The 24418-nt window shown below is 37.5% G+C and overlaps 1 protein-coding gene across 1 annotated transcript in view; it reads left to right on the forward strand.

The window, feature by feature from the left end:
• The window catches only part of RHBDD1 (rhomboid domain containing 1), a gene marked incomplete in the record, with an annotated part of 83043 nt that overhangs the window by 39254 nt on the left and 19371 nt on the right, over positions 1-24418 (forward strand). Inside the window, 3 exon segments of the mRNA XM_072407950.1 lie at positions 12354-12396; positions 12484-12976; positions 14443-14575. Of these exon segments, the coding sequence (XP_072264051.1) occupies positions 12544-12976; positions 14443-14575 (566 nt within the window).

Here is a 24418-nt window from a genome sequence, read left to right on the forward strand (position 1 = left end):
ACAGAGACAGCCTACCAAAGTCAATTGGATGCCAAGTGAAATGCATGTTACCACACATCAGTTACATATAACATAAGAATGATTAGATCCTTAAAGTGCTTATAGTGCTGTACATGGTTAGAAAACACACAAAAAAAAAAAAAACTTTATTAAGAGATTATTTAGTAAGGTAGTTAGGTCTCATTATAATCTCTATCCAAAAGAAAATTAAGGAAAATCAAATCTTCCCCTGATCTAGTGTCCAGTTTTATATGTAACCTGCTCAATTTAGAATAAAACTAAGTGCAGACATCAATAGGTACTTGCTAGGTATATTTTCTAAAGGTTGTGTACCTTCCACCCTGTGTACAGAGACTGAATAAACAATCAATTTGTTGATTGTTGGCTAGAAGAAATTTTTTTAGTACTCTAAAACTCTTTAAACATTTTTTTTCTTTACCAATAAGGAAATAACTGTGCAAAGTACATGAATGTCAACAATAAAAGGTCCAAGGTAACAAAAAAACAGAGACACAGAAATTATCACGCAGCATAAAGTCCAATAGCACAACAGACAATGTAGACCAGGTAAAAACCAAGTAACAGGTATTGAACATATATTAATGGAACAAAGGAGCAAGCAAAAGGAGAAATTCAGCTGTATGACTAGGTGACATGTAGTTTTATCTTCTAGAATTTAGAAAAATATGCATTTACATTCCATAATATGTAAAGACAGTGCATATTCATTTATTGAATATGAGAAATAGCAAAGAAAATTCTAAATCATCTTCTAAACAAAGAAGTAAAAGAGTAGAAAGTGGAAGCAAAGAAGCAGAAGATACAAAGGTAGGTATGTGAAAAAGATAAGAGAGAAGAAGAGAAAAAGGAGCTCAGGGTGCTCCATTATACTACATCAACAGAGCAAGTGATGAAGTCAATGAATTGAAATCAAAGTTTGTTGTGAAAATAGAAAAAGTTTTATTTGTAAATTCCATTGTCAAGTTTATAAGGAGGGGTGTACAGAAAGTAAACAATAAGCAGAATAAAGCAGATCTAACACCTGTTTTTTTACATTATAATAAAGGCTAGAGAACCATTTATACAATGAAAAAATGTGTTTTTTTAAGTAATTTTTTTTTTTTGAAGGCGGGATCCTTCTTAACCTACTTAACTGGTGTGGCGGTCAAAACTGAATGGGAATCTCGCAGACTCCTAAGATACATACTTCACATATCCCAGGAGGCTGCAGAAGATTTTGGGTATGTGCAGATGGGATTTTCCTGGAATGTAAAAAAAAAGTGTTTATCTCATGCATGCAAAGTGAGATCGGCATGTTTTTAAAAACATTTTAGGCCTGTCACGTGATCTCACTCCTGCGAAGTGCAAGATCGGGTGACAAAAGAAGAAGATGGCAATGCCTGCTGTCCAGTTGGTTCCAGAAAGTAAGAACAGTATTCTCCCAAAATAAAAATTTTAAGCAGGGAAGGAGCTGTCGGCGGGTGGTGACTCCTGTATTGTTCCTATTTCAGGACCAACGAGGAACAGCCAGGTGTATACTGAAACGTGCTGGGTGGTGCACCCGGCTAAAAGGGGCTGGGGAGAACACTGAAGAAGTAGAGGTTAGCACTCCGGCCTTTGCAGCGCTAGCACCTAGATTTAAATCTTGGCCAGGACACTATCTGCATTAAGTTTGCAGGTTCTCCTTGTGTTTGTGTGGGTTTCCTCCCACATTCCAAGAACATGCAGCTTGGGTAATTGGCCTTCCCTCTAAATGTGACATTTATTGTATTATTGACATATGACTATGGTAGGATCATTAGATTGTGAGCCCCCTTGAGGGACAGCTGGTGACATGACTATGAAGTTGTACAGCGCTGTGTAATATGTTGGCGCTAAATAAATACTGTGTAATAATAATAATAATATTAGATAATATTAGGAAGATAGGATGGTGCAGGACTGATGAGTTTTTTTTAATTGAACGTTTCATTTTTATTTTCATCCAGTTTTAGAAAATAAAAACAAAATCTATTTGTCATGTGTTTCCACTAGAATGTGCTTTAATGCCCCAAAACACTGCTATGTATTTCTATCTGCTCTCTTTCTCTATTTCAGTCCACTGCTAATTCTACATAATTGTTTTATTGATTCTCTTTAAAATCCCCAAACACATAGGTGCATACGTTCCATATTAATCATAGCACACTGCATTCCTACATCCATCACCCCGCCATCCTGTAACGGACTGACCATGCTGCTGTCTCATGTTCTCTGCCTATTACACAGAACACTTCCTGGTTCTCTGATTGCACAGTCACGTGACCTTCTCTCCTCCAATACCGGAGCGCTGAATCAACCGAGTGAAAACGCACAGCTCTTTCCTCCTGTTTGTTTTTATAAAACTTTATTTAAAACAATCAGCAATTCTTTTCCAAGATTACAGACACTTGACAAGGATGGAACACCAGAATGATAAAAGCTGAGTAACAGACGTATGAAGGTAGTGTGATGTGTTTATTGTGTACAGAGACTGAATAAAATAGAGATTGGGCACATAGGGAGTTAGGTAAATAATAATACATTTGAAAGAGTTTATAGGTTTACCAGCTATTCAGAACACCCTATAGTATGACAGTACAAGCTTTGTAGCTTATAACGTGTTACTATACTCTGCTAATAAAGATTCTTTATTTTGAACTTCGCCTGCAGCCTGATGGGTATTGTAGTCATATATGCAGACACTTTCCTGGACCCTGGATGCCTCTGTTATGCTGGTGATGCTCCTGGCACTAGTATGATTCTGTTTAAAATGATATCCAAACAAAAACATAAGGATGAAATATAAAGTATTTTACTAGTCTTCAGCTGTGGTGGCTGCATTGCTTTTCTTTTTTTTTTTTTACAGCTGTATTATTATGTAGTGGTGACATTACTGTACAGAGGTCATGTATATATACCTGGCAATTCTGCTAGTTACAGATTACCTGTCCTCAGGTGACAACACACACTGGCTGTATATGCCGGAGTAGCGTTGTCACCCTAGAATATTAGTTTCTGATTTTGGCTACAAGCTGATGTATCAATATGCAGGATGCCTGCCCATTTAGTTGAAGTTCATTGAAATAGCAGGCGAAGGCATCACCTCTAGGGTATGTGCACTTGTTTGTAGGAAGTGGGGGCATGACTGCACGTCACTGGAAAGTGAAAGGATACCTAATGGAAAAAAAAAAAGTTATTAAACCCCTAGGACTTCATTCTTCTTTGCAGTGCATTTAAGGCAATTGTACACAAGCATCCACACTGCAATTACCAACATATGGAGGAGTTGTCTTGACTGCTTACTTTCATCCTACCTGTTTGCAGCATGGTTCACATAACCTGTTCTAAAATAAAAAAAAAAATGGGTCCCTACTGCCATGCGGCTTCTGTTGTGGCCAGCAATGGGCAGACTGTGCTTGTCCTCCTTTATCAGGTGTTTAGGAGGCTTTGTGCATTCACAGGGGCAAGCAGCATGTTCGCTGGAATTGAGCTGATAATATTGGCATTAGAAAACCTACAATAAATCAATGTTAAATGTTTGTATACAGTATTAGTGAGGCAGACTTTTTAAAGTTCTGCCTAGCTAAAAAGTACCAGTTATTGTCATTGTTACCCATAAAAATCCCTACCGGGCCCTCTAGATCAGTGGTCGCTAACTGGTGGTCCTCAAGAAAAGTTTGGTTGTCGGCGGCTTGCCGCTGGGAGGACGCACCAACCAGAGCTGCAGACCATGCTCTCCCTATGGATTGCAGGCTCAGGGAAGTGGGCGGGTTGTGTCTGGACATCACGGGCTCAGACCTCCGATGGGAGAGTGGGTGGGTTCTGGCATCATGACGTCACACTTGGGGAAGTTTCTTCCTTTTTGAGTGACACCTGTCTTCCCCCCACAAGCGTGGTCCGGAGTCTGTAAATGTAGTGGTCCGTAGGTGCAAAATGGTTGGCGAAAACTGTTCTAGTCATAGCTTCACTTGCTATGTACTTCCCTGTCCTCTGGGAGCCTTCGGTCTGTAATTCTTCTCTTTATCAAAAGTGTTCTTGTTGGCCACTAGGACACTTCTATTAGACTGACTTGTTACTAAAGAATTGAAGGGTCAAGTTTTTGGTAACAAAGTAAAACAACTTTAAGGCGTCCAGAGAGGAGGACATCTTGGCTAGCAAAGCTATTAGCAGGCACCTTTACAAGCATTAAATGGCTGACAGGTTCACTTTAAAAAAAGTATATTTACAACAGTTTTTCACATTTTCTTTACCCTTGAGCAAACTTCAGGAAACCCCTTAAAAATGAATTTGGTTCAATAAAAAAAACTGTTCTTTACATTTGTTGCTGGTATGCCACCTATACAGACACCTGTAAATATTAATGGTGTTGTACCATTAAGCCTGCCATTTCGTGTTGACTCTATGGGGCCATGCAGGAACCATTCAAAAGAAGAACAGACATACAGTGTCTGTGCAAGTATCTATGCCCTCAGTGTCTATCCTGTTTTGTTGTAAGCAGTTGATTAAAGTCCGCCTGTGTGTAATTGAAGTGTCACATGATGTCTGTGTACTCACAGTAAGGCCACTGACACTGCAGCACCACTAAACGTACAACATGAAGACCAAACAGGCCAAAAATCACTTTCTCATACTAAAAAGCATGGTGGTTGCAGCATCACACTGTGGGTTGTTTTTCAAAGCAGGGACAGCAAATCTGGTATTAAATGAAGGACATTTCTTAAGCAAAATATTTTTGCCAAGGATTTGAGACTGTCCTGTTGGAAGGTCAACCTTCATCCCAATAATCCTAAACATATAAATAAAGAAACAGTTGTTTCAGTGGAAACATTTTCATGTTTAAAAATGACCTAGTCAAAGTGGAAATCTCAATCCAATTAAAAATCTATGGCTTTTCCATCAAAAATAAAATGGGACTAGTATAGCAACATATGGCTATGGCAGTTACATTAGATTGTGAGCTCCTGTGAATGATGTGACTATGGACTCTGTAAAACATTTCATAATATGTTGGGGTTGTATTACTTCATTAAAATTATATCAGATATTAGTTATGTGTTCCAGCTGAACATTTTTGTGATTTAAAATGGGTAAAATTGGTTCAGTTTGCTTCGAGATTACTGTGTGTATTTATGCATGCTGATGTATTATAATAAATCATCCCCTGCTTCTGCTAGGCAAGCATTGTGTCAATATAGACCATGCACATCTGTTCCAGTTTTTATATTTAGAATAGATGTTTGAAAAACTGTTGCAATGGAAATCTGGAATTGCCTGTGCAAGGATCAAAAACAAGCACAAAGTCATTGTGAAACCTTTGGTGACTAAGAGACATGTGAATCTGCTCTGATTCATTTGGCATTCTTCTTGATCCATTACTCTAGTATTTTCTATCATTTTAGTGGTGGGTTGTATTTTGAAAACTTAATTTCAAAGCTTTAGTCTTAACTAGGGTTAATGACAAACATCCCAATTCAGCAAACATTACCTATTTTTTCTATTAAATAATGCATTGTTCAGTTGTAGCATTTAAAGTGTAGATTTGGTTTAGCATGCCTATATATTCTAAACAAGATGGTGTATTAAAAATCTCCCCTTTTCCCTTGGGAACAACAAATCCATATAAAAAATTAGTTATGTACATATCGATACTTTATTATTTAATTTACATATATTGGATATACTAATATCTTTAGGGATATTTTTCAGAATTGCTGCCATCTACATTTTAACTACTGCCCTATAAAAATCCAGTAAATCTTGCTGCTGTGGTGTGTGACCCAGGTCTGTTCTGGCTATTTTGGCTCAGCCAAATCAAGCTGCCAACATATCACAATTATCTCCCTCTAAAACTAACTGTGAGTTCTTCCTTGTTTTTTTTTTTCCGTAAGCACTCTGCTTAGTATATAGCTTTGTTTTTTCAAAATTGCTCACTTTAATAATAATATTAATAATAATATTAATATATATGTATACTTTAGTCTTAACTAGGGTTATATATATATATATATATATATACAGTATGTATTTTTCTAGATATACACTACCAAGCCAAAAATCTTTTTCTTTAAAGCGTACCTAAACTCAGACTTTTTACTTTACATAAAAGGGTAGACAACACTTTTACTTAAAGTAAAAATGTTGTTTGTCAGTGTTTTCTTAAGTGCAGCACCGCCCACTTCATTCTTGATCGCCTACGCCAGGCATGTCCAAACTCTGGCTTGTGGGCCAATTGCGGGACCCGTGTTTAGGTTTTCACAGGCCCGCAGCCTCTGTCATCAAATCAATAATATGCAGTTAGTGTGTGTGTGCACAAGGAATCCCCTACATTTGTAGTGGGCGTGTGCTGTGCAGGAGTCCGGTGTCAGTGCAGACTCCATGCAAAACACTTTCTTGGAATCAGAGTGGGCTTGGTCCGTGCAGGTCCCGCACACAACACACCCACTGCAAACGTAAGGGAATCCCTGTGCACACACACACACACACACACACACACACACGGGCGGCATATTATTGATTTTTGACAGGAAATCCCTCATGTCTCCCTGGTGAGCGTGTGCTGTGCGGAACCCACGCAGACCACACCCACACTAGGGTTCAAACTTTTTCTTGTCTATCTCATTTTGAGATGTGGTACCTCTGTAAAATTATTAGTTGGGATCTCTATCATATCACATGGTCCAATTCAAACTGAATGCAGGAATCAGAAGCCTATCTCTGGAGTTTTCCATTCAAATATGAAAATAGGGTAGAGCTGTGATCCTTGTGTTCTGAATAACTAATAACGAGTGACAGAGTGGTATGGTGTGTGAATTTAGCACTGAATTTTCTGTGTTGGTTCAGTTATCCTTGAATTATGTACAACAGAAAAATGACATATGAGTTTATTTCTGTTACATGAGTCTTGAAGCTTTACACAGTGTTTACTATTCCAAGTCTTTCTGGCCTCACAGAGATGTGGTTCAGCATGAGCTCCAAATTCTGGCAAGTCCTGCTCTAAACAAAGATCATTTGACAGAGTGGTGTAGATCCCTGAACAGAAGCACCTATAGGTAAGGAAGCAGTAAACTGAAAAAGCTTGCAGTGAGCAACCAGTGGAACATGGTTGTTATGAGTGCTCCACTTTTCCATTTATTTTGAGTAGGCCCGAAAAATGCAGGCTCGTGGCAGCTGAGGTTAATGACAAATAGCTACTTTTGGCATGACCTTACAATTTATACATTTTGGAGGCAGCAGCATAGTTTTGAAAATTATTGTACAATATTAGAAAATAATGTTTTATGTGTATCAAAGGAACTTTGTGCCGCAGCAACTCAGAATAGCTTGTATTGTTCAGCAGATCAGGATCAAAATGCAAGTGTCGGGCTCATATAATGAAGCTCATGGGGAAGAGTAAAACATCTAATGGACATGGTTTTAGTGAGGGGAAAAAGCCACCCTGAAAAATTTATTTTTCAAATGTGATTTACAAATAATAGCAAGATTTTTTTCTACACCGTTTACTTTCTCTTTCCTTGCAAATATTTACACTCTGTAATGTAAATATTGGCCCCACAACAATATTATGCCAGGCATCTTCCACATTTTTGTCCTGACAGGGATTACTTTTATAAGTGGACTGATAGCAGTTGTTCACCGCCTGCTTTACGTAATCTGTTTGGGTAAGAACTTGAGGAACTTTTAGGTATGATGTGGGGAAGTGGGGGAAAGGACTTTAAATGGAACAGGAATAGAAGAAAATTTTCCCAAGGTGCACTAAGAGAAGGTTTCCCCTCCTTTGGAGATCCATAATGGCTCACTTCCTGTTGTGTCCGTAGGACAAGAAGTTAAAGTTATATTCAGACAAAACTTTTATTTTTTTAATCTTGGATAGCATTGTAAAAGCAAAGTGGCTCAGTGGTAGCACTCTGGTCTTTGCAGCGCTGGGTCCGAGATTTGAATCTCAGCCAGGGCACTATCTGCGTGGAGTTTGCAGGTTCTCACCATGTTTGTGTGGGTTTTCTCCAGGTATTCCGATTTCCTCCCACAATTCAAAAACATGCAGACAGGTTAATTTGTGTTCCACCTCAAAAAATTGACCTTTATCTATCATATTGAAATATGGCTATGATAGGGATATTAGATTCTAAGCCCCTTTGAGGGACAGGTAGTGACATGACTATGGGCTTTGTACAGTGCTGCCTAATATGTTGGCACTATATAAATACTGTGTAACAATAATAATTTTAGTTTTCTGTAATAGCAGCCTCACCAGCAGCACATTCTCACTTTCTTCTCCGCTCCTACACTACTCCATTTGGCCACAAAATAGGACAACCCAATACTGGGTATGGGGGGCATCTAACTTACTCTCCTGCCTCCACTGCGAAGGAAATTTACCACTAAAGCACCCAGCAATGCTACTAGGTGATGAACTCCTATAAGGAAGTAAAATGAAAGGGGAATATGGTGGGGCCACATACAATTAAACCTCTTGTTTTGCCCTGCATGAAAAATGGACAGGTTCACTTTAACAATAGAATTACATATTTAGTCTAATTAAATCTGTAGTCATTATAGCAGAGTTTTATAGCACATCTGTTGTCTTCATAATTGTAAATGTTTTTTTTAGATGCTTAAGAGGCTGTTGATATATATTTGTCCTACAAAATATGTAAGACCTGCTACATAAGTCATTTTTACACTCAAAAGCCACAATTTTGTCATTGCATGATGCCGTAACACTCAACAAGACAATACAGTAGTTACATTTGTTCCGATTGTGGTGGGTAGATAAACAAATATTCCGTTCTCTGATAGCATTTGTTTTGTGAATGAAAGAATGTGACTGTCCTTTTCTATGCATTGAATATTTCAGAACAAAAAATGTTTTCTTTGACTTGTAGTACAGTAATTCTATGTGGCACAGACTCCCTTGTCGCTCCCACCAGAGATGTTAATAGAATTTTAATGAAGCAATGTCAGCAGCTCTACTTTAGCACAAATGCCAGATGTTCTCTTCTGTAAAATAACCTCAAATTCACATCTTCTATCTCTTTAGTGCTGATTCTCTTAACACTACTTGGCTGTACTGTTAACCAAAGTTTGTATGCTGTAAAACTGGCAAGTGAGGAAATTATCAGACAGCATTGTTCAAATTTATCATGGTGAAATCCAATAATAAGACATTAAATGGAATTGCAGAGGCTGCTCTGACATGAAGCGTAAATCTGGCTGTTCCCGCTTGGCAGTGTTTCCTGCTCAACCCCAAAGCTTGTCTTAGATGCTGAACATTTTGAGTTTTGTGATGTGATTGTATACATACAGTACCATATATTAATAATTGGGCCTTCCAGGTTAGGCTTGGAAACTTGCTTTTCAAGGAATACAAGTTATAAAGATTCTTAGTAAGCTGGACTTCTAGACATGGTGTTTTCTCTCTCCACCATATGAAAAGGTAAAGCTAACATAATGTAGGTTTTTTATACATGGATAAATATAATGCTCCAGATTTGTCCAGTTTTATAGTGTATCCTAATATCCATCCATATTGTGTAATGAAATCCAATATAAGGGTTACACTATGTTTAGGATTGGGTATATAAAACGAGGTCATCCATGAAGGCTGTTAGCTTAAGGACATGATTGCCTACCTTAATACCCTCAAATCCAGGTAAATTGTGCAGGAGTGGTAGGAGAAAATCTAGGGTCAATTAAACAAAATTGGAGAAAGGGGACACCCGTGCCTTGTACCTCCGGCCATTGTGATAGGGTCCGGGAGACTTGCTTTTCTTTGTTTGAATATTTTTACACACAGCCATGTATGAGACTTTTTAAAAATCATTTAATAATCCTGTGGTCATCTTTGTTAGAAGAACATGCTGGTGGCATAAGGGATTTTGTTTTTACATTTTTTACACTGATGGGATTTAGTATGGAACCTCCCTATTATGACTTGAAGAAATCCATTCCAGGTTTGCTGGATCACCCAGGCTCACTGATGAGAGTCTATCCTCTCCAGCCTTGGACACCCTAATAAATCACGCCCATTGTTTCGTGCAAATACTAAGTTCTTGCAAGGCCTGTAAAATACTAAAATTTATTATTATACTGAATAATTTTATTATAGTTATCCACCTATAAATACAATATTCTTGCTATAGTAGCCATGGAAAATATATGTAATCCCTAACCTAATGACATTTAGGGTTTTATGTATTAGTGTTTTTACCCAAGATGGGCATCAGTTTCCTTAAGAATCTGCTAGAAAAATGAATTAATAAATTATATATCATGCCATTTGTACCCCAGTGATTCTTGGGTGAAAACATTAACAACACTGGTCAACAAACATTTTCTTGCCAAACAAATTAAAGTCATTTTAGGTAATGTTTGATGCACAGATTCCAAATATGGTATTGGTTTTGCTAGATTGGCTCTAGTTTTTGAAATAATGACCTCAATAATAACCTCATAGAAAATCAATCATGAAAAATAAGCAAAATTTACCTGGATATGCCTACGTTTACAAAATAATTTTTTTGAAATACTTATTGTAAGTATATTCTATATTTAGTATATTTACATAACTAATCACAAAGAAGTCATTGAAAAACTCAGTTTGTATGATTTCCTTTCATGCTGATGATCAGGACAGTCATGTTGAAGGCTCCAGCAGTAGTCTGCCATCACGTCTCTATCCTATCTGCCCTGTGACCTTTCTTCCATCACCTTTATATCTTGATGGAACCTCTCCCCTTGTTCCTCACTGAAATTGCCAAGGTTTTCTGGAAATTGTTGCAAATGGCTATGGAGATAGTGTACCTTTATGATCATAGTAGCACCCATATTTTTAAAGTTTAAGAGCAAGTTTTATACCAGTTCTTCATAATTTTGTTTTTTATGGTTACCCAAGAAGTTCTTGACAACCATGACATAGGTGTGCCAGGCAGAAGCTTCAGTATCAGTCATGTAACTTGTGAAATTTGAATAATTTATCAGTTTCCGAATCTGGGGTCCATCAAAGATTCCTGCTTTTATTTTTCAGTACTCAATCCAGGAAAGAATCTACAAATGTATTTGAAGCAATCACCATACTTGTTCAGACCTCTAACAAATTGCTTCATTAATCCCAAATTTATGTGTAGTGGAGGGAGACTAATTTTTTCTTTGTCAACTATTGGCTCGTTAATGATGTTCGCTGTACCTTTTTACATGTTTTCCCTTGGAGGTCATGTCAATTTTTTTCCAGTGATCCTGCTTTGCTCTACTATCCCACAAGTAGATGAAACTTTGTGTGTTTACTTTGCTGTCCAAGTAGGAAGTTCCCCATTTTTATATTTTCATATTCTTCTTTAACTTTTGTTGAGTGACCAATTGGAATTGATGCAAATCAGTTCGCATTATGCAGTAAAACAGATTTCAAACTTCGAGGGGAAATGTCTATGTAAAGCCGCCAGTCTTCTGCTCGGTATTCTCGTACTCCCATATGGGCTAGTAGTTCAGGGATGTTACAACAGTACACAAAGTCTCCATCTTCACTGAAATATGGTAGGAGTGTTACCTCTCGTGTCCTCTAAAATGTTATTTTAACTTCCGGTCTCAGTTTTTTCTTTTAGTCTGGATTCTAAAAGTTTAGATGCTTGTTGTGACAGACTTAGGTCACGTATTAAATCATTGAGCTCTTCTTGCGAGAAGTGTTGGTTTGATGAAACACTTCCTTCATATTCACTTCCACTGCTAACTCCTGGATTACACTCCAAACCCTGTATCTCCTCCATGTCGGATACAGGAATATCAGGGAGTGTACTGAACACTGGTATGGGAACATCAGCACCATGGGGCACAGGTCGTCTTGCTGATTCCAAATCAGGTCCTCCCACTTGTTTTTCTTGTAACGATTGAAACCATTTACATTCACAGCACAAACATAACATTCATGATGATTTTTGTGCTCTTGCCATACCATAGGTACACCAAATTTCAAACCTTTCAGTTTTCCATAGATGTAGACACTCTACAAAAGTTTTGCATACCATATGGGGAGCCCAATACTTATCTTGGTCCCCCAGTTTAATACCAAAATATGCAAGATATGCTTGTTTCACAAATTCTGTAATGTTTCTTCTCTGTTTTCGCTGGGAATATTCACCACAAATGTAGAAAAATACATTAGGGTACTTCTTCTTGAATAGGAATCCCGTGTAACATGGTAACAATGCAGGAACACAGTTGAGAGACAGGGTCACAGTAAAGGGAAAGTTTAGTCTATAACTAAACTTCAGTCTATAGAAAACACTGAGAATGTTCTAGAGGGAAGGGTTTTATAAACTTTACTTTAATTCCCTCTCTTACAGTTCTTGGCTGTTATCAAAGAAAGAAATCCAGAAAAGGCAACTGGTAGGTAAAGATGAGTAATATTTGTAATATTTTACCATATTTGTTAGAATGTTACATAAAAATAATACATTGCTTTTTATCTTCTAGATACAACCTATAACTTCATTACATTCAGTTCTCTGTCTATAAATCAAAGGAAGAACCAGGATGCAAAGACGGCAAAGAGGAGCACATACTGGACTTCTATTATTGTTTGCCCAAATATATCAGTTTGGGTTTAATAACATGCCTCCTGTGACTTTAGCCCTACTAGGACTTAATATTTATCTTTTTCTATACCCCATGAAACCCCTGCTTTATGTTTGTATCAGTGTACATAAAGGTTACCACCATAATGACTGGGAAAGATTTCTTCTCTCACCATTCCACCATGCTGATGATTGGCATTTATACTTTAATATGGTGTCACTGTTATGGAAGGGAACAAAGCTGGAGCGGAGGCTGGGGAGTGTGCAGTTTGCAATAATAATTGCAGTCTTTTCACAACTGATTGGCGTGGTGTATGTTCTTGTTCAATTACTTCTGGCTGAATGCATCAATGACCCATCCTATAACATGCAATGTGCTGTGGGATTCTCTGGTAAGTATTCAGTCTGAAACTAACAAAATCTATCTCTTGATCCATACATTAATCTGTCTTTATGTAACTCACATCATTACCCTCCAGATATACATTTGTAATCAAATATAATAATGTGTTTTAAAATGAATGCATACCTTTTATATTTGAATATAAGAATAGAAAAGCAGATGTACAGAAAGGGGCTTTAGTGGCAAACAATAATGAACTTTATGAAAAACAGGTTAGAAGGAGAAAAGACAGGGGCTTCAGGCTCTTGTTTTAAGTTGTGTGTTTCAAAAAGCAGTTTAACAGTCTGGTGTCATACATCAGTACAATAGTGTGTTACATCAGAAAAAAAACATTCCCCATAGAATCATGGGGTGGTGGTTGGCTAGGCGTTCTAAGGTGTACATGGAAAAAAAGTCTTGTTACCCGACGCGTTTCGCCACAGGGGCTTCTTCAGGTGTATATAACCAGCGTAAAATACTGTATATACAAAATACAAATTACAAGAGATTATTATTTCATTCCTTGGAGTGAAGTATACATGATATGATAAGGCATATATATATATATAAATATATACCAGAACAAAATAGCATATGCATACATATTTGTGCGGATACAGATTCATATAAAACATAAAGACATGTATAAAGTGTATCTTCTCCAGCCTTGGAGAGCTTTAATAAATTAGGCCCATTTGCTGCAGTACAAACTCTATAATCCCCTTCTGCTGCACGCAGTATTAAAACATAGGTTAAGAGAACATTCACAACTAGAGGGAAACTGGGAAAGCTGTAGAGCAGAGTACAGACATATAATTGCTAAATCACCTTTGCTGCTGTAAGCCACGCTGTTGTAGGGAATAAACATTAAAAATTAAATCTAACCTCGGGTGTAAAACAACACAAAACAGATTGCAGAGTCATTACTTAAGTTAAATATATATTTCGGTGTTAGGTTATGAGTTTGTAATTCCATGCAATACAATCATATAATATATACAATAAAAATATTACAAATACAGTGGTACCTTGGTATAAGTCCTTGGATTCCAGATCCTTGGACTTATACTAAACAGGACTTATACCAAACAAATTTTACCTATAAGAAATAAAAGGAAAATTATTAATCCATTCCCACGAATAAAAATCCTATTGTTATTGGCATAATATACATTGATGGGGCTTTGTCTCGAGAGAGGTAAATAAGGGTAGCGCGCGGTTTTATGACTCGTTTTGACCCATACAAGTTCTAGCACAAAGGTTGTATACCAAGCAAAATTTTTTGTGTCCAAACAGGACTTATACCAAGTTGGACTTATTGCAAAGCAGACTTTTTACTGAGGTACCACTGTACTGGAATTGTATGATGTGGATGGACAGTGACTATGGGACTTTGACAGACATTAATGTCAATGACTTTTTATGGTTGCCTACGTGCTTGAAGTAATTGTTTTTATTTGTACATTTTCCATCTAGGGGTACTTTTTGCTTTAAAAGTTCTGAATAATCACTATCACCCTGGAGGTTCAACCTATGTTTTTGGATTCCAAGTTCCTAACAAGTATGCTTGCTGGGCTGAGCTAGTGGCAATTCATATACTTTCTCCAGGGTAAGTGATTTATTACATTTATGTGTGTTTTTTTTCTACCATTTTTTAAATAAATGTAGTGTAGCATATCCATGGTGACATCATTTAATCTCTATATGGTTGATCCACAAAAAAATGTGTTTGAAGAAAGTTTGAGATTTATTATGAGATTTGTATGATGTGGTCTTTAATGTGGATTAGAACATAGAAAATCTTGTGTCATTTATTTTTTTTTAAAGTGTTATGTGGCCTGTTACAAGCAGATGCTGCTGACATATTAGGCCTGATTTATTAAAGCTCTCCAAGGCTGGAGAAGATACACTTTTATCAATGAACCTGGGTGTTACAGCAAACCTGTAATGGATCTGTTCCAGGATTTAAAACATTTCCAAATAGTAACAAATAGTTTTGCAAACAAAACAAATAGACTTTTCAGAAATTAATTCTAGGTATGCAGGATCTTGCTGTAGTATTTTAATATAAATTTCTCCTCTTCTGTTGAATAAATCCGATGGAATTCCTGTGTGTTAAGGTCATAGCATCTTCTACAAAGTTCTCTAGGCCATGGTGTATGTAATTGCACAGACTGTTAAGTGTGGGAAATTTGTAACTATGTTACTATATTTTATCTTCTCTAAGGCTATTAATTTATAAGAGTCATGCTGATGAAAGACACCTGACAACCACACAAAACAAATTCAAGATGGCCAGATACATTTTTTTGGATGTGCATAATAAAGAAACCTCTAGGAAAACCTCTCAATGCACAAATGTACAGTGTTTTGCTTGATATACCTTGTAGATATGTTCAGGCCTTTGACACAGCTATGCAGGTCAACCCACTATATCCTGTATCAGCTTTGCAACTTCCTGTATCACCAGCCTGCTTAAGAGACACTGTTTATTGATGTTCTTTCAGGGTCCAGCAAGCATGTAGAAGATGTAGCAAAACTTTATAGCTGCAATATGGACATTAGTAGCGTGCATAAGAATTCCTGCTGTTGAGGTTTCAGTAAGTTCAGGTGAATCATGCAAGGAGGAAATAGAAGATATGTATCTGTCATGATTAGATACTAGTAAATTAACTTGGCTTTAGGCTCTCATTTCCCACCCTTTTCTAGAATTTCTGCCTTGTTTTTCTAACGCTACAGAACAACCTGGTGATTCATGTTACATGTGTGAATAAACTAAAACCATCAATCTCACTTAGTGTAAAAAGGCTGAAGAACAAACATTGCCACAGGCGGCGGCATTGAAAATGTGCATTTTTTCCACAGGAATGTCATCATTTGTCTGCATAAAAGATGAGAGGAAAGTATCTGTCAACTTGCCATAACTCATATTGTTATATAAAACATGAACATACCTCTATCTGGAGTATTAAATCTGATAGGTATATACAGCCTACTGTTAAAGAGCTAGCATATGCCATCCTTTCTTTAAGCCATGTGTGAATTGCTAATAGGGCTAACAGAGGTATCATTCCAAAGACACTGCTCAGGGTCTACTGTTTATTTTTTAAAGAACATTGGCTTGGACCCTGTGAGTTTCTAGGGTCCTTCCATATTTCTACTAAAATTTGTTTCAAGGTCCCTAGATACATTTATTGGGCAGCCAACCCACCTCATCTAAAAATTATATCTGGACAACTTCTCTAAATTTTTAATCTCATGAGCCACCTGGCAAATTGATAACTGAGTCACACAGATTACTTGGAGAAGGAGTACTCTTGATACACAGAGTAAAGCTACGTCCACACGGCAGATTTTTATCGCCCGATAATCCGCATCGGCCAAATATCGGGCGAAAATCTGCCGTGTGTACAGTCGGTGTCGTCCATCGTCCGAACGACCGACCTGCCGGATCCACAGACGATGGACGACGACCGATCCTAATGAAAGGGGGGGAGAGCGCGCAGCAGGGTGCCGCTCCGTCGCTCTCCCCCTCCCCTCTCCATAGAGCAAGAACGGTGCTGTATGTACAGCACCGTTCATGCATCGTCCAGTCCCTTGTCGTTGGAAAGGATCCTGAAAGATACTTTCCAAAGACAAAAATTGCAAGTGTGTACGCAGCTTAAGACACTCTCTTGTTACAGCTGAACCCTGTTGATAAGGTTTGACAGCAGGGTCCTGAATGATAAAACTCTAGTACCTTACTACCTACTTTTGAAGCACAACTTTAGCAACAGCACATTTTTTAAAGTTATCATTATCCTTATAATTAACTTTTCTGACCTCCTCCCTTAGCACACCTTCCAAGTTTTACATCATCACATTCAGCTGTCCCTGTTCTGCTGAAATGCTTACTATGCATTCAGCTCAGCGCTTTACAGCCTCTTCTTTAAATTCCCCCAGCAGATGTATGATCTTCCCTCACATGCATGCTGCCAATGCTATGAGATTGCAACCTGTATTTGTAGGAGCAGCAGAGCCTGGCTACCAAAATAAATTGGGAAGTGGTGATAGGATGAGCATTGAAGGTGTAATATTGATTTAAAAATGTTGTGCTAGGTGCTTTAAATGTACAGTTGACATTTGAATTCATACTCAAATGTTTTTTTTTTTTAATTAAATATACTGCTTTGCATATTTGAAAATTCATATAAAGACACATTTCCCTAAAATACTCACCTTACCCCTGCACTCTACACTTCTAAATCCAGGTAGCATATATCTACAAACCCAAAGATTTTCTTCGGTTAATAAAAAGATGATATTTCATATATCCTAAAAAAAAAGGTTCAATTTTATATTTTTAGCAATTCTTGTAATGTTGAGGAAGTTCTTTTTATCTTGTACAAACCACTTAAGGGCCAAGAAAATACCCCAATATTTTAATACCACAGTTAGGACAGACATCCTTATCCAATCACCATGGAATGTATGAGGCAGATATTGATTTCCAAGAACAGGATGTGGGAGGTAGAAAATGTTGAATCGCCCTATTCTAATTGCATATTCCCATTCTTGGTGTCTGAATATCCACAGGCTTAAATTCAGGGTCATTAAAAATTAAAAAAATTAAAGTTTCTGCATTCAGCAGGCAAACAGGTACAGATTATTAGCGTCAAAGCTGATAATAAAGTGTCAGAAATCATGTGTGTGTCACCAGACTTCGCATGTTCACCTCCTTTATTCAATATTCTTGACCAGTTGTAGGTAAGTGCCTAATATCATTGGGCTTTTGAGCTTTAGGGGGGCACGATTACAGTTAATAAACATTTAGCTTCAATATACTTGCAGGCATGTGACTGAAACTATGGTGTTTTTCTGGTATTTATTGCTAGTAATTTGTTGGCCTTTAACGTAAGGGAATCTAATAAAACAAAGATACTGAATCATACACAATATTTCAGAATATAAATGTGCGCTTTTTTTTTCTTACAGCACGCTAAGATTTATCTAACAATAATATTGTTATATAGAATTTATTTCAATGTAGTCTTGCCATGGAAGCAGATTAAATACTTGACGGGGAAGCATACTGTCAAATGTAGAAATAATGGCTTTCTGCTGACTGATTATTAGTGCTCTGTACTCAGCATAAAGATACTTTAAGGGAATCATGTGCTAGTAGAATATGTAGGCTGCCATTGCTGATCTAACCTATAAATGGTAGACTCCTGGCAGCCTTTCTAAAACAAAAACTTCTAATTCATTCTGAGTGCAAGAAGCAACCCAGAGCAAGCATACAAGATTCATGACTTCTTTTTGACTTTATAGGGACATTGATATTTTTTTGTTTTTTTTAAAGAAAAAAAAACTTTTGTATGACAATTCAAAGTAGAGTATGGTTGTATAAAGTGTAATTAGCAGTTTAGGTAGACTTAAAGGGCTTTTCTAATTGGTTGTAATAATGTTTTTTTTAAGTGCAACTCACCCACTTGCCTATCGCAGAATCAGACCTGTGATGGGAGAGTGACTGGGTTCTTGCATCTTCTTTGAGTGACACACAGCTTCCGGCGCATGTGAGGTTCATAGTCTGAGTTTAGTGGTTGGGGACCACTGCTGTAAATAACACACTTCATGACTATTTGGTTCTACACTTATTTATTCTCTGTATATGTAGTTGTCACACAGACTGGACTTCAAACATTCAACACTTCAACACTGCTAACATTCAATGGTATTTTTAGGTCCAAAATGTTGGTTTATTCTCGAGTATATACAGTAGTTTACCCAATAAAGATGATGCTGTATGTGCCTTCAGTTCATTTTGTAGAAAGAGAAAGTACACTATAGTTCTCTAGGGGACATATCCGGTGAAAATCTAGCGTCAATAGAGGTGGCCTGTGACACCATGGCAGATCACTTAACAGCCAATGATGGTGCTAATGAGGGATGTGTAGCCAGACAGCTATTCACCTCCCACAAGTTTAGTCCTTCCTTCTCCATGAAGGAGGACTGGCTGCTTAGCAGTTGTCAATTATTGAGCATGTGTACAAGATCTAAAGGAAGGCAAAGAGCATTATCATTATTATCAGAGAATTTTTTTTTTTTACATTGGGTTACAACATTTACACATTGTGCTTGACCTACGTGTTTTTTGGAGAGCTCCAACATTTTCTATATACAAATGTATATACTCACTACATGCTTACATTGACTAAAAAAAACATTAACTTATATTTGGAAAATAGACATCTGCTGCTCTGTTCTACAATGATAATCAAGAAAAAAATTTAACTCATGTTTGTTTTAGAAACCACAATTTAAAAAGCAATCATTATTCTTGTCGTCTGGCGGCTTGCCACATAAAACATGGATAGTTATTATTTTATTTCTTAACACCACAAAAAAAATAACCTGATATTTTTTTTTTTTTTTGTATGTTTTTGTCTATGTAACTTAGTACATTTTATTACATATATATTCATTTTGAATTCGCAGTAGGTGTCCCAAGGCTAGTTTCTTGGTGGGCCTATCAACACTAATAAGACTATCAGTCCATTACGGGTGACATGCTATATGTTTAGCTATTGTATTAAGCAGATGGGATTCTCTGAAAGCCTGTGGGGGCAAAGAAAGAAAGCAGAGCAAGGAGTATGAGGATTAAAAATAGTAATGAAAAAATATTTATGATTTGTAATCTTGTTCTATTTACTTATAAATTTCTTTAGTATTTCTGTAGCTTGATACAGGCTAGATCTGTGTTACATAATGTATATTTGCAGAATGTTTGAATTAAAGCAATTGAAAATTCTGTAGATCTAAGTGTCATGAAGCTGGCAAAATATATGTAAATAAATTAGCTTCAATACATAAAATTGTTTCTGTGCACTTTGGGCAGACATTTATATTGCATATATATGCACTATAACTTCGTAAACTGAAGTTTCACAGGAGAGCTCTTGTTGGAATATTTGCGCCCATCTTTTATTGTTCTTAAACGATGTATAGACTTCAGTCTACCAAGGTATTCCCTGAAAACTATGACTATCTGCCTATATCGTACAAGTTGAAAGTGATACTTTTTACCAGCATTAGGCTAGAAAGAGTTTGTAATAGCAAGATGTTTTCAAGTAAATGTTTTAAATGCAGTTTTATTTTAGATTTAATGCAGTTAATCAGTATTGATTATAATTCAGTAGGACTAACAGTCACAAACTCTACAGGCAGTAAAGAAAAAAGATGATGAGAACCTTACAAGATTACCTTTTTAAAACAAGTCAACCCACAAAAACTCAAAAATGTTGTTTTTAGCCTTAAGGTGCGTACACACTTCCAATTTTTATCGTTCCAATCGAACGACGAACGATCGATTGGGCAAAAAATCCTTCATAAAAAAGTAACCAACGACGCCGACGAACGAGGAAAGTCGCTGGAAACGAACGACCGGACCGGCGGATCGGATTGGACGACGATCGTTGAACATCGTTCGTGTGTACGGTCGTTCGTTGATCGTCCATGTTCAGAGCATGCGTGGTGAACGAACGTCCGTTCACTTTCCTGTCGTGCACATAGTTCCTCTATCGCTTAAACGATCGTATCTATTGTGTGTACAATATCTACGAACGATCGTGTCGTTACCTCTATGTGCAGTATCGGTGCTATACGATCGTTCATATATATCGTGCAGGAACGTTCGTCGTTCGTTTTCCGACGATAATAATTGGAAGTGTGTATGTAGCTTTAGATAAGATGGGGAAAGGTTGGAAGTCCAATTTTACTACTCTATGGGGGTCCAATATAGTGATTATCCCTCACCTATTGTTCTAGCTTGTCAACATTTTATCAGACAGGTGAAGAAAAATCTGTAGCAGAGGAACCAACTACAATAAAAAGCTAAAGAGGCTCTAACATTCTAATACTTAACTTACAAATGCATTTTATTTTTGTCAGTGTGTGTCAGTGTGTTGTTAGAGAGATTACTTCACTGCCTATCCTGACAAATATTTTACCAGACAGAAAGGGATAGAATCTTTCCAATGGAGCCTCTAACTGCAGGTAAATCCAACAAAAGTTCTAATCCTTCTCCACACTATCCCAACCTAAAAAAATGGGTATGGATATGCTTGAAGTTTCTTTGGAACACATAGCTGTAAAGGAAAAGAAAGATAAGCAGGTTGATTTTTATTACACATGTGCACATCTGCTTTACAGAAATCCTCCAAGGCAGACAAATGAATTTCTGTTGGATTGGTAATTGATGAATAATGTACATTTCCTTACATTGTCTGCCTGTATATGCTTGCTTTTTATCTATGGAATGTTTCCAAGTCTATAGTGGACATACCTAGGGCATTTACTTTGCTATTTAACATATTTGTGCGATAAGATGCAGTAATGTACAGCTTGTCAATTAAGCTTGTTAAGACCATATGGAGAATTTCCTATACTTACTGTAGCTTGCACACCTCTAAATTAAAAAAAAGCTGTTTAGAGCCTCAAATAGTACTTTGAGAGCTAAGGTTACATCTTTGTTTTAGTGTTACTCTTTACGTGTGGTCATTTCAGGCTTCTGAAACATCTCTTTATTCTCCAGTGTTTTTATATATACACTGCTGATATAACTGAAGGGAACACCTATTCAACACAGTATAGTACCAAGTCAATTAAACTTCTGCAATATGAATCTGTCAAGTTAGAAAGCATGTATTGTGAATCAATTTCACTTGCTTTGCTGCAAATGAAAGCAACAACAGGTTTTACAACAGAATATTTCTCTCTCCTTATTCTTTCGGACTGACTTTTTATCAGTCTAGCATTTTACTAGTAATATCAACTGGTACCTACAGCTTGAGTTGCACAAGTGGTCCAGATCTTCCGGGGTGGGGCATCTATATGTTCATTTGCCAGAAGGTTTACTGTGTTTCCTAGTCTCAAGAGCATAGTGGAGATATCAGGTTTTATAAACAAGGAGAGCTGCATTTGGCTGTAGAAAGGTAAAAACACAGTTGCAGGACCGGTATCTGTGCCTTTATGTGTTCAGTAGAATAGAAAGAGCAAAGAGCCTTACATGTGCTTGCTACTGACTTTACTGTGCTTGCAAACTGTCAAAACTGTCTCCATGAGGGAGGCATGTGGCCCTTGTGTTTTGCAGTGAAACTATTGCTCACAGCACTGTGCAGCTCACTTGGCATTTGCCAGAGAGCACCAGTAAAGATGAAAGAAGATGCACCAGTAAAGATTCAAAGATGAGAGCAGGTTCACATTAGGCATATGTGACAGACATGAATGAGTCTGGAGATGCTGTTGGTCATGAAAAACAGTGTACCGCTTTTGGTACAGAAATCTAGACATCAGTGTAACACCCAGGTGGTTAATTAGTATCACACATGTTTTCAATTGTGCAATTATTCATTCAGCCTAATTATATTCAGTATCCCACACTGTACATAGACGAGAGTAAGCAAGAAAAAGTAGATCAGAAAGAAAATTATAGACAAACATGTTTAAAGGTAATGTCACAGTAGATGGCAGTAGTAGGTGGACCCTCCATGTCACCAGCCTGCTTGGCACATGTATGGGGTGCAGGGTCTAAGGCACCAGCCTCCAGCTTCACCAGCTCACCCGCATGGGGTGATGGACTTTAGGAGGTGGTGCCCAGGTGGTGGCCCCTGTACACGCAGGGGCTGGTAATTGCTGACTAGATAGGGCCAAAGCGTAGTACAGGAGCAAAAGGCAATCTGGAGTGGTCAGACAGAGAGAGCCAGGGTCTTTATACCAGAGAATCAGGATCAGGAAATGCAGCCAGGAATCTGTAGATAGGATTTGCAATGTTCTCCCCAGCCCCTTTTAGCCTGGCACACCACCCGGCACTTTTCAGCTACCACCCGGCTGTTTTTGGGTGGTTACTGATGGGTTGGGTCACAATTCAGGGGCTTCCACCCGCCTACAATTTTTTTTCACCCAGCTTCAAAAAATGTCTGGGTTGGGCACTGGATTTGTGATCTGCTGGCTGCAGAGGAGTGAGAGGTGAGTGACAAATCTCCTGGTCCTGCAGGAATCTGTAACAGGTAAAGGCTATAAGAATATCCCGAAGCAGCATGATGTTCTTGTGTCAACAGTTGCAAATATTAAGGGTCCATGAAAAAGATAATGAAAATGGCAGACCACTTCCAGAGAGAAATATGCTGAACTCAAAGGTTGAGATTCATCAGTGTCTGATTTCACCATGCTTTACTGTATGAGTGATGTGACAGTAGGCCTAACAGAAGGGGGAAGCAGGAGGGCTCAGCTGTAGAAATAAAATAAAAAAGCCAGACTAGAAAAAAATGTTGACAAGCTACAATGATTCTGCCAGAGTACTCCCAGTGTACTTTGGACATATCTGACAAAACTGAAGATTTTTGCCAATTCACAGACTATTAACGAACAAAAGCAAATTACCGACCATAGAACATTGAGAAGGCTCTATTGTTTTTAGGCTCCTGGAATAGTGTCCTTTGAGTATGTGCAGGGAACACTGAATTCTCCAGACATTATGAAATGAAAAGTCCTGCCCAGACAAACACACAGCTAAATATGCCTCAGATTAGCTAAACAAAAAATAAAACATTGGGCTTTTGAACATCTATAGAAAATACTGAAACATGCAGCCTGGTGAGGGCACCCGTTAAACCTTACTCTACTAAAGTAGGGCAAACTTTCTGGTTACTGTGGATAAATTCTTAGTTTAGTCAATGCAAGTTGTTTAGTCCAATTCTAGCCCTATGAAACCCAATGTAGCTGTGGTTCTTTTGGTAAAATTCTTTCTCTCAAGCTACATTGTATGTGGACAGGGATGCAGAGGACACAATTTATTTGATGTATGACAGTAACAGGAAATGTGCTGTTTATAAATTGTAAACCTAGAATGCATGTCCAGCCTGAAATGTACAGGGATATTTAGTGGTGGAGAACTCGGGAAAAACATCAGTGCTGCTATTGCACAGTGTCCATGTACAGAAAAGACTTAAAACTGTTATCTAAAACCTACAGTTAGCTTGGAAGATACATGTTCATTCTCCTTGATATGAAGCAATGTCCGCAGACCCTTTATTGTAAAATATGTGTTACATAGGAGACAATTGTTCTGCGGTGTCAATACATGCCTAAAACTGGTAATGAAGCCTCCATATGGTTACACTTCACATTTTAATACTTTGAGCGAAGATAATATTTAAAATGGGGAAGGTGATCTTTTGATAAATATAGTAAAGCTCCAGAGAACAGTTATTAGTATGAAATGATTACTAAATCCTTCAGCACAAAATTATTTTTCACTCACTTTTTTATGATGAATTCTTTCCAGCATGATACAAATCTGTTATGCTGTATACAAAATTTCTGTGTGTGCCCCGAGTCCAACCCTCAGCAGTGATGTACATACTGTAGATAGCTTAGGATTTCATATCTCTTTTAAAATAACTTTTAGTGTTTT

The sequence above is a fragment of the Pyxicephalus adspersus genome, chromosome 4 (genome assembly GCF_032062135.1).
Source record: "Pyxicephalus adspersus chromosome 4, UCB_Pads_2.0, whole genome shotgun sequence".
In the NCBI taxonomy this organism is placed as follows: Eukaryota; Metazoa; Chordata; class Amphibia; order Anura; family Pyxicephalidae; genus Pyxicephalus; species Pyxicephalus adspersus.